Raw genomic sequence first — 11,720 nt, 5'->3', positions numbered from 1 at the left:
AACTGGGTTTGAAAGAGTGTCTGTGTATTTCAGATGTGCTTTTCTGACATATCCAGAAATATGTTTTGTTATGTCTCGTTCCACATACATTCGTTCTGACCTTGATTTTGCTTGAAGATAGAGATGCTGGCTGTCTTGAATCTGAACAAAAACACTAGAACAGAGGTGTATTTTTTTTTGTAGCTGATGTATGTTCACCTTGCTTTGTTTTCTTTATCTGTGAGAAAAATAGAAATGTCAGAATTTGACATGTGGAGACAGTCTTAATTCTTTTGATGGGATAATCAGCAGCATGGAAGGTATGTCTGTATTGGACCTGGAAGATGTTACAGCACATCAGTCAAAAGCAATGAAATTCATATAAAAGTAAATTTATTACCACAAAAATAGGACATCCTGTATGTAGTGCATAAAGAGCTTTGATGTGAGACTACACAGCACTGGAGGTGACTGCATTGCCTCCATGTATACTGTATACATTCTAATGCAATCATGGGAAAGGTGAGCACCCTTTAGAGAAAGGCACTAAAGCAATCAGTCGCATAGCATTACGCTAGCACACGTCATCTATTATTACCCAGAACCCTCTCCCCGGTCCAGTCATGCTCGTGCCTCGGCCGATAAGGAGGCCTCACCAGCGTTGAGCAGGGATTACGACAACCAGAGGTCACAAGACTTATGTCAAAGTCGAGGTTGGGTGTTTCAAACCTACACTGAAGTTGTTCCAAAAAGAGCGATCAGAGCTGAGTCTTTGTACTGAATGTAAACAGCAGTGAAGATGTGTCCTGCTGAGCTGCTGCAAAGTCTGCATAAATTAAGTTTAGCTTATGCTCTGTTGAGAAGTTCAGACCTGGAAAACCTTAAACCTAACCGGTGATTTATATATATAGATTTATATATATATATATATATATATATATATATATATATAGTTCTTTTTCTTATTGTTGTCCTTATGGGTTTGGCACCACAGTGATAAACTGAAGCAAAGCCACAAGGTTAGAAAAGCTGCTAGTTGTTTTTAAAGCTGCAGTAATGAGTTTTTGGCCACCAGGGGGAAGAAATGCACCGAAATGAGCTGTTTAGTATATTATTGCCTTATTAAGTTGTTTCGCTGACAGCTGCGAGAGTTGTCTGTCTGTCCGTCTAATGAAAACAAGTCCATATTACACTGCTTTAGTTCTAGTTTGGTCTCTAGCAACTTCTGAGAGAATTTGGCTCACTCAGATATTTCACTTCTAGATGTTTTACTGTCTGTTTGCTAGTTAGAGCTTTTTTTTGTTTGTTTGTTTTTTGCTGAAAACTGCTGCTGCTTGAAAAGGTTTTGACAACAGCTGTGACAGGGAACCATGACATACATTTCTGGGCTGTGTAACCAAAACAAGCTAAAAAACCTCACTAGAGCTGCAGAGTCGGTGATGATCGGACACAGGTTCTTCACAACTTTTTCACCTTCACATTTACGATTTGATGTTAATATAAAAATATAGATTAATGCAGCTTTATGTTTTACATGTGCTGGCCTGTTTTAAAGTGGACACTGCAGGTATTTGATGTATTTTTCCTTGATGAATTAGTTACTTGACAATTCAGACATATGGACATAGAGCTCCTTGCCAGTGTAAACACAATGTTGACATCACGCAGACGTACAAAATATATAAATATATACAAAAAACATATATCTCATATGACAAGCTCCAGTGTTTTGCTACAATGATGCACATCCCCTGCATCTTCTTCCACGTGTCCTCCTGATGTGTGTTGTTTACCAGGACCAGACCAGACAGGCTCTGTACTTTCAGATTTCATCATGATTCTTCCCCAAAACAGTCGTAAATCCTCCGACGGCCTCATGGGTGATCACTGAAAACACGTTCTGACCAATTAAATCTTCTTACATTTGGACATGTCACTCACAGCTGAGGCACACGACAACAAGGGATTTCTTGGTGGTAATTAAAAACACATCTTATTCATTGAGATGGAATGAGAAAAAAAAAGAAAAAGAAATGTTTTTTAAGTGCTACCTGACTGGGACTCGAGAGCCAGCACCAAAATCACTCAGTTAAAAGGCTTCCATTGCTTTTCCTCTGGGTGTAAATTAGTTATGCATATTGTTTGGAAAAAAACTGACAGTGTTCTTCAGCAGCAGACGGCTGTGGTGGACACAGAGGGGCGGCAGGGGTCTGAAACGTCTGACTCACGTGGTCTTGGTCTTGGTGTTTTGGTAGAACCAGCTTTGTAGGAGCATGGGATAAAGGCAGATGTAGAGTTTTTTTTTTTGTTTGTTTGTTTTGCACGGAGAAGGCCACATTATCTGTCTGTGAGGGATCGCTCTGCGTTCATGTCAGGAGCACGAGAAAAATGTCACTGTGCTGTGAACAAAGTCGAGGAAAATCTGACGTCAAAACAGAGTCCTGACCAGTCTCCTCCCCTTGGCCTTGATTCGAGGAAACGTGGCGCTCGTCTCTGTGCTGATCGGCTGTGAGCCGAGAGGAGTGTTCCCGCCTTTCCTCCTCAACAGGAAGTCAACACTAGATGATGTCATGGCGTAGAAGACGTTTCCTGTAGCAGGGATGACCAGTTCTGCGTCAAGAGAAGAAGAGAGACAAAGATTCAATAGAGCTTCTCGACCGTGAACCACAACATCTCCGGATCACGTCTAGGTGAGGAATGCATGTCCTTCCTTCCTTCCTTCCTTCTCTCTCTCGCTCTCCCTCCGTCATATCTCCACTGTTGTCTTACAAGTTGCACACTTGACCACAATTGTCTCCAAACTACAAACAAACGGCTGTAGCTGTGTCACAAAATCAATCTTGTTTATGTCCCCATCTTAAAGTCAGATTAAAGCTGAGCACAGAGAAGCTCTCCTCCCTCAGCGGCCGGACGTGAACAGACTTCTGGTGTTAAACTCTGCACATACATTATTCTGCACAGTGAAGGTCAAACATGTAAGTGATGTAACAAAAAGCAAAACTGATTTCTGCACACAGAGGGACTTTCTGCACCAAACATTCAGCAAACAACCAACATCGTAATCATTTTCTCTCTGTATGATTTTTAAAAGTCAAATTATCATTATTATTCAGGTTTTTTTCTCCATTTTGACATAAAACTGGCTTCAGAAACACAATGTACATTTCAGACAGCTGGAGGGGATTCGTTCCTCTTTAGATCGTTACCTCTTCCTTCAGGCAGAAGCTGGATCAGCTCATATTTGGACGCCTGTTTGGGGTCCTGATTGTGCTTTTCTAAGGCAGAGCTGATCACAGTGGGGGTCTTATCATTGCTCGTAACCTGGGGGAGAGAGGAGAATAACAATGACACTAGGACAGCTTGATTTGCAATAATGATATCCTAGGTCCATTGTATCCTGAGGATCTGATTCTGATGACTATCATTACGGGATCCTTGCAGATAAGAGGAAGTGAAGCTTTAAGTGCACCGTGTCACAGATAATTTGGGACAGAGCATTTTCGACAATGTCACGGCTGCTGCTGTAAATTAGAATCAAATAGTGTGAATTATTACCAGTATGCTTCGGTATAGGTTTCCATCCTGCAGGTCCATCCGTATCCTGATGATTCGCATGTCGGGCCCAGAGCCTTGGATGTTATTGGGGGGGTTGTTGCCGCAGGAGGCCGATCGGCGGTGGGATTTTGTGGGAGTGGTTGGAGTCAACGCGGCGGGGGTGGAGTCATTGGTAGGAGGCGACGTGTCAACATCCAGACAGGACACAGATGGAGATCTCATATGCTGCAATAGAATAAAAGTGACATTGCTAATGATAACCAAGGACATGATTGTTCTTCTGGAATAATGACCGAGTTGAGTCGCTGTCATGTAGATTTAGACAAAAGCGAAAAAGAGCTGCTTCTGCGAACAGCGTCTTTGAAACGAGCTAATATAAATGCACAGTTGGTTTAAACACATGAATACCAGGATATTACCTTTGTGAGTTTTGACAGCAGGTTGTTGACAGGTGAGGGGAAGTCAAAGAGGCTGTCGCTGTCACCAGCCAGGCTGGTCCGCGACGTGCTCAAGCTGCCAACACATGAACACATTCAAATTAGGGATGCAAATAATGATTGTTTTCATTATTCATTTAATCCAATTGCTTTTTTTCTGTTAATTATTTAATCACTAGTCTACAAAATGCTGGAAAACAAAATTTCTCAGAGCCTAAGGAAATGTTTGAACTCAGATGGTGGCTATGGTGATATGCTAATATTAGCATTTAGCTCATTTTACTACTGATTAATCAACAAATTCTTCAAGCACTAATTCATACATTCATTCTGTCATAAAATAAATAAATAAATAATGGTTAAAATGGAATCATATTTTGACTTAGATGATAGAGTCAAGCACCAAAACGATACATTTCCCACAATGCAACGCTGTACTGGCCGTCATCAGACACAGGAACTCACAGCCTCAAGTACTTTTGAGACGCTCCTTCAGAAGGACAGAAAGGTATCATGCACCTGTTTTCACTCTCCGTGTAGTTCTCCTTGTGATGTGTAAATTAAATGTCATGTGTAAAAGTGCTGGAGCGGCCTCTTAGTTTTATCATGAACGAAGAGTCAAAAACAACCTAAATCCTACTGGATATTATGAACTGTAAGGCTCTTTGTGCGAATATTATATCATTTATAGTTTGTGTTTAAGTGTGTGTGACGCTCAGCTCGGCTTACTCTGGGCACTGTGTGATGATGACTGTTGGAGTAAGGCCACGGGGGCTCGGCTCACTGGGCGCTTCGATTTCATTGGACAGTCTGTAACTGTGATAGAGATCATCACAAACACAATTTCTCAGTGACGGCAACAAACATAACTTGCTCAAATTAAAAAAAAATTGAATGCATTCAAGATGTTTTCATAATCAGTAACTGAAGGTGTGTTTACCTTTCCTCCTCTGTTAGTGTAGGTACGCTGTGATACCACTGCATGAAGGACTCGTCAGTGCTGAAAACACAGTTTTTGCAGGAAGACTGCAGGAGCCGGATTTGAGCTAAAACCTCAAATTCCTGTTAACAAAGAGCCGCATCACCGCAAGGTTTCATAATAAATAAAAAAAGCACACATGTTGGCTGATCTAGTATTACTGTGCAGCAACTTTTTTTCTCATCTAGGACTTCACGGCACTTTCCACTTAATCATTTCCTCCCTCAGAAATTCTGTTACCTCTGCTCACTCTAATACACTCTTATCTTGAAAACGATCCTTCCTATCTCTCTTCTTACTGTAGCTTCTATTATCTCAGGGTCACAGGATTTTTGTCAGGGTGCTCCAATTCTCACCGTCGGAGTCCTTACTGCTTGCAGCCTGTTAGAGCCGTTAATGCTGCAGAAAGTGAAGCTTATTTTGCTGCTTCACTCGTCGAAAACTGTTCATTATCTAATCATCAGCTAAGTTTAAGGACATCCTCATTCAGGAGCACTGCAGCAGATAATGTATTCATCTTTTAACCTTTCAAATTTCAAAGTAATACGTATTGCAACACTCACCCTTCTCCTTTTGTCAAAGTTGATGTAGCCATTCTGCAAAGGAAGTGACAGGTTGTAAGTCTGATCATTGGAAAATACTGAGCAACTTCCAGGGGATCTGACCAGGTTTCCCCTTGATAGAGATGAACTTACATCCAGCCTGTCTTTGACAGCTGTGTCCAGCATGGTGAGGTCTGTGAGGAAGATACCCAGGTAGGGCACGGTGCCCTGGGCATTGGACTGTGTTGAGACAAAAAAAGGAAAAGGTGTTTCATCAGTTCCCCAGAGATTTCTATCCACATCGTAAAGAGCCCTCACAGCGAGGCATTTCAGAGCAGCCGCCCGCAGCTATTTTTCAAACACACACACACACACACACACACACACACACACACACACACACACACACACACACACACACACACACAGGGACAGACAACAGCTCTGTTCCACTTTGTTGCCGCATGCTGGTCGATCCCTCTTACAGCCCTCCATCAAACTCCTGATACACCCCCTGCTTAGCGCCGTGACATCTGTATCATCGTTTGAATGTAGCTTTTTGTAGGAAAACACTATTTTCAAGTAGTTTTAGGATGTAATCTGTTATTAATCTTGCAGCAAAGCCATGGAGCTTTTCATTAATGTGCTTTTAACCACTCGCATGTTGGTGACATTAAAACCGTGCAGAGCAGAACATGCACTGTATATAAAATAAGACTCGTGTCATGCCTTCTCCTTCTCTAAGCCCCAAAAATACAGATCATTTTCCAAAGACATTATACCATATCTCTGTCCCCTAACTTTTACAATACTAATGACACTTTTGCAGGGTCTTACATCATTTCCAAATGTTCCAAGGTCTCCCTAAAGGCCTGTGGGGATGTACAATCCTTCAGGCTAAAATGGTTGGTATTCACACCAAACGTGAGATGTTAAGTTCATGAATTTTTTTTGTTTTTCTCATGTGCTTGAAGATCTGAGGTTTTGCCTCAGCGATAAACGCTGAGGTTGTTTTAAGTTGCTCCTCTGTGACTGAAGCTATCTGAAATGTCTTGGTGATGTAACCCCTAAATGATTCGACACTCCAGTGAGAATAATTTACAAACGTTAAACTATGTATGTGGCATATCTGAGACTTTCAAGAGACATATTTGTACAAGTACAACCATTTACACCTGAGTGCAGACTCGTACAACAGCCGTCTTCTGTTTTCAAGTGGTTGTTAAGGAAGATCATTATCTGTAACCTAAATGTTCAACCCTTTCACAAACAAACCAGCCTCCCCGAACGCTAAACCGCCATCATAAGTCTCCATTTCCACTCTGCTTACCTTATTAAGATGTCTGCTGTTGAGCCTGTTGTCAATGTTGGCAAACTTTGACGTTCCCTCCTGCAAGACAAAAGTAAGGGAAAGTCTTCCCTTTATTTTTGACCTTGAAAACAGGAATTGATCTTCATCATCAGATGGAGTTTGGAAGTGTTTGCAGATTTTGGGCTGTGAAACTCTTTTAAGTCAACGTCAACATGTTACCGAACAAGCAGATACGGATCAACATTATCATTCATTTGGAGCCGTGTTTCCTGTCACCTGATGACATTCAAATATTGCCTCTTATTTAGCTCTGATCTGGTTTCCATCAGCTCCTGAGGGAAATATCTGGATTCTTAGCTGCTAAATGTTCCATAAGTTCACCAGCTTGTCTCTAACTGCGTCTGTCTGCTGTTTGGTGCTGAGGAAGCAGTGCACAGTGGGTTTATCAATGCTTTCTAAAAACAAAACAAAACAAAACAAAAAACCAATAAGAGCATGTGGCATTGAACCAAAACAATACAGCTGAGCTGAAAGACATTAAAATGCTCCTTTGAGCTGAGGGCAACTCCAGAGTCAGGGGAAGACATGCAATCTGTTATTAACATAGATATGTCATTTTGTTAATAATGCCACTTTCAAGGTCCATTTTTCATCTATTTCTAAACCATAGAGACGTTTTACTGGGACACAGAATATTCAGTTATGAATATGTGACACCTAGCATTTATAGGCTATATATATGGGCTTTTATTTTATAAAAATAAATATTCAAGGTGATATAAAATATACAAAAAATACAAATGACAATAAATGCATTGGTAAACTAGACAAAAACCAATTCTGTCATTACAACTAATATGAACATTATTTTTTGATTAATTTTTATAGAATTAATAATGGTACCCTTCAGCACTGCTCCGTCTACAGCTCAGTCATGACATCCATTAGCCAAGAAATAGCCTGTCATAAACATGTGTTATTACTCTGTGAAATGCTCCAGTGACAGAGTGGTGAATAATTTCTTTTCTTCTAACTTTTATTAGTCTTTTATTAGTCTGAATCATTCATCTTACACCCTGACTGCTAGTCGTAGTCATTTTAAGACAAGCAGTGAGATGAAGGGAAGCGAGTACTTGTGCTGAAAAAATCAAAGGCCAACAGAAGGCGGTGGTGTTTTTCTGGCATCAAAGCTCAGAGTGAAGCTTTCAAAATGAAAGCAAATGTTTGGATGAATTCCTTAGAGGGTATCATGGGTAAAATCGCAGCTAATGCAAAGGTATTGATGCTTGCACTGCACCATTAGAGCAAATCAAAACACAGCTAATCCTGCCAATTTCCCCAACTCTCTGACACAGTGCAAACTAAATATAATGTTCTTCTTCAGATGGGTGTCTAACACTGAAGTGAAAGTGTTGACAGAATAAGGGCAGTTGTTCTCAACCAGATTAGACTGGTTTCTGGTCTTTAAAGAAGTCCTAAATCTCCCACAGTGAATGTTGTTTGCAGCTGAGGATGAGGCTCGACAGTCTTTAGCCAAAAATGTGAACCAGTGGTGGCACCTGACAGGAACATTAATAAATGTTTCTGAACTGCTGTTCAAATGATGAGATGCGAGTCACCAGGATGTGACATATCAGCCAAAGTGCAAAAGAGTCATGTGGTTTTTCAGTTTGAGGTTCAACAGCTATGCTTGCGGTTGTTGTTGTTTTTAACCATGCTGGCAGCGTGACTGTAGAGAGACGATGTCAGTCTGTCAGCTGGCCCAAGTTCAACACTTTGGTCCAGACTCAAATATCTCTAACTATTGGGTGGATTCAGATTAAGTAACACACTCATGGTCCCCTACAGACTGTGGTGATCCCCTGCATTTTCCTCTAGTACATGAGGTTGATATTTGTGGTTTTGAGCAAAATGTCTCAACATTTATTGGATGGATTAAATTTAGATCAGATATTCATGTTCCCCTCTGGGTGAATTGTAACAACTTTATGCCAATGTCAATTTTGATTTGTATATACTTGGGTTATGATTAATCACCTGCAAAATTTGCATGCATGACTTACAGTTCCTGTTAACAGCAACATGTCAATATAGATATGGTGAGCAGGTTAGCATGCTGATGTTGATGGTCGTAATGACATTGTCCTCATGTGCAGCTATACTTTGTGTTTGGTGCTAATTAGCAAACGTTAGCGCGTTAACACACTAAACTAAGGTGGTTATCCTGATAAACATCAACACGTTAGCGTTGTGATTGTGAGCATGTTAGCATGCTGACGTTAGCAAGTAGCTCAGTGCACAAAGCACGTCAGTACAGCCACAGAGCTGCTAGCATGGCTGTAGACTGTTAGCGGTGTTCAGCAATATCCCGCCTCTCATGATGTTGAAACAACTAACTGAGGCTGGGAGAGTATTTGACACTGTTTTACTCATGGATTAGCTCGTACATTAAATAGTAATTTTCCAAACTCAGGTAAAAAGAAACTATGTTGATATAATACCAGAATGATGGAAGAGCAAATTCAAAACCAAGTGTACAGTAAACATGCAGTAAACAGTGTCTTTCTTTATGGTTCAGGAGTATGTATCCACAGTTTACTGTTACATGTTGTACACAGAGGTTTCACTACAGCTGTGGTGATGGGTGGGAAAGGTGGAGAAAAAAACATCTTTGCAGATTTTTTAGCGAGGCAGTGAAAAGATAAGCTGTAAAAGCATCGAACAGCAGCCAAGAGCAACATGGATCAGAGTGAAAATAGGCCTGAAACGAGTCCAAGACATCAGAAAAGTGTTTATGAAATCTGATTCCAAACCAACACTCCACTCCAACATTACAACCCTGTGAGCGAGAGCTCAAACTGGCAGCTTTCCAGCATGAGACACTGCTTCTGCAGCTCGTAGGCCGCCGGTTAGTTTTATCAAACAACACACGAGTGGTCAAATGACAAGCTCTGGAGAAACTTCAGGCTTGGACCTTTTACTTTTAAGTTTAAAAAACAAAAGTGGTGACATGCTGTGTCATAGTCCAGCCTGTGCACGCCATGACTGATCAAGTTTCTCACTCTGTTCACACAGTAAGAGAAGCTCAGAGTCTGATGTCCTGTTTGTACGTCAGCCAAGTGGAAAAAGGTACAGAATATAACATTTCCATCATGTCCATTATGTTGACATCAGCTTACCTCCTTGAGGAGTTCTCGACTCTGAGAGTAGTTGTCCTTCTCTGAGAATATTTCTGACAGTTCCTCGTATCTCCTCATTGCCTCCCTGTAAAGCAACAAATCATTGAGTTGATTTACAGTAAATATTCACTTTTCATTTACGACTGTTTTTGCAGCTTATGTTGTGAGGACAACGCTACTGAAGTGGCCTGTTATCATTATGTGTTTAAAGAAAGAAAGATTTACTTCTTTACTTAAACAGATAAACAGATAAAACGAGCTGCTGAATTTGCTGCAGATCATCAAGAGTTGAAAAATGTAATTTACCGAAGCCTGACAAAGAATTTTGCTGCGTGTAAGTAAAATCTGTGTTTATTACTCAACTTATTACCTAGTGTCCTTTATATACCGTCTCCTCAGGTCAAAGTGTCTCACAGGAGAAGCACAGGTGAGACTAACCACATAAATAATGGCTCTGTTCTGTTTACAATAGGCGTGCCACTCAGCCCACGTGCACAATAACAAACTCTTACTTAGTAATTAAGTAATTATACCGTGTGAAAATTAGACATCCTTGTTTGTTTCAGTATCAGGCCACTGGAATCTGTGAAAGACACCTGAGATGACACAGCTGCAATTCCTCGGTAACCAGCAGAGGTCGATAACAGTCCTCCATTAGTTAATACTGCAATACCAACTGTAATACACATCCAGGTGTACTGTAGAAAATCATACTACTATTTCACACCTGATTTATGGTGCACATCAGACTTCACTCACTGAAATACAGCTGCACAACACACTTTTGAAAGTTTTTATACTTATTTACTCGTCTACTTGTCTAAATATTTCTAAGTATTTTTCTATGGGGGAATCCAATCTCATCTGTTTTTCTTTTGAACCTCAGACATTATATTCATATAACATAGTCATATATATATATGCATGTGGCACCTTTCTATCATATATTTATCTTGTTTTATAGTTTATATTTTGGATGTTACTTTTTTTCTTCGTTTTTTCTGTAAAGCACTTTGTAACTATCATTGTACAATACATTTTCAGAACATATTAGTTAAAGTTTTTAATTTTATTCTTTAAAAAAAAAATTTCTTTAAATATTTCAAGTTTATTTGAGTCATTGTTTATAATTTGGCATTTTAATTGTACCTGTTTATTATCAATCTCTTTTGTTTTTTTAGTTTTTGTGAAGTTGCTGCTGTAAAACAATTTCAAGTGCAGTTATTTTCTCTTTGTGGCCATAAACCTTTAAATGTCTGGGTGTTAATTCCCCTTTAAATAGAGCGAGTTGTTCAGCCACAGACCTGTCGGTGTCCTGCCACGTCTTCCTCAGCCGGTGGATGGGGTTACTCTGCAGGGCCGACACGATGGCGTACAGTGAGGAGAAGTTCTTTCTGGCTCGGCACTCCTGTTGAACACAGATGAATACAGTCATTTGCATGCACACACAAACGCACACACATTCATACACATACTCATACTGTAACTGAGAACCGCTGTGGGTGCGGGTCTGGCTGGTGTTAAGTTACAGTGTCAGCCTGATGTGCTGAATAATGTATTCTGCTAAAGAGGTTTGTCCAAAGCGAAACCTGGGGTGAGCTTGGGACAGCGTTTTGGCAGAAAACTAGTGATATCTCACTTTGCCAAAGAGGATGTTGGAGTGTGTGTTTTTGTGCAGCTTCATAAGAGAATAAATGAATGAATCTGTGTTTATTCACAGACGGAGAAAGGCTCATG

At 40.4% G+C, this 11,720-nt stretch overlaps 1 protein-coding gene across 3 annotated transcripts in view; it reads right to left on the bottom strand.

Moving 5' to 3' along the window:
• Positions 1 to 355: 355 nt before the first annotated feature.
• The window catches only part of rgl2 (ral guanine nucleotide dissociation stimulator-like 2), a 29,661-nt gene continuing 18,296 nt past the window's right edge, over positions 356 to 11,720 (bottom strand). For all 3 annotated transcript variants that reach the window (XM_056381887.1, XM_056381888.1, XM_056381890.1), the window contains 11 exons: positions 11,288 to 11,391; positions 9,984 to 10,068; positions 6,823 to 6,882; positions 5,646 to 5,732; positions 5,514 to 5,546; positions 4,912 to 5,033; positions 4,701 to 4,787; positions 3,954 to 4,047; positions 3,535 to 3,759; positions 3,186 to 3,300; positions 356 to 2,589 (listed from right to left, as the gene is read on the bottom strand). In XM_056381887.1, coding sequence (XP_056237862.1) covers positions 2,408 to 2,589; positions 3,186 to 3,300; positions 3,535 to 3,759; positions 3,954 to 4,047; positions 4,701 to 4,787; positions 4,912 to 5,033; positions 5,514 to 5,546; positions 5,646 to 5,732; positions 6,823 to 6,882; positions 9,984 to 10,068; positions 11,288 to 11,391 — 1,194 coding nt within the window. In that variant the 3' untranslated portion in view covers positions 356 to 2,407. The remainder of the gene's footprint in view (positions 2,590 to 3,185; positions 3,301 to 3,534; positions 3,760 to 3,953; positions 4,048 to 4,700; positions 4,788 to 4,911; positions 5,034 to 5,513; positions 5,547 to 5,645; positions 5,733 to 6,822; positions 6,883 to 9,983; positions 10,069 to 11,287; positions 11,392 to 11,720) is intronic.

The sequence above is a fragment of the Seriola aureovittata genome, chromosome 7 (genome assembly GCF_021018895.1).
Source record: "Seriola aureovittata isolate HTS-2021-v1 ecotype China chromosome 7, ASM2101889v1, whole genome shotgun sequence".
NCBI classification, from domain to species: domain Eukaryota; kingdom Metazoa; phylum Chordata; class Actinopteri; order Carangiformes; family Carangidae; genus Seriola; species Seriola aureovittata.
The sequence above is the reverse complement of the archived record's forward strand: the minus strand, read 5'-3'. Positions and strand labels throughout refer to the sequence as shown.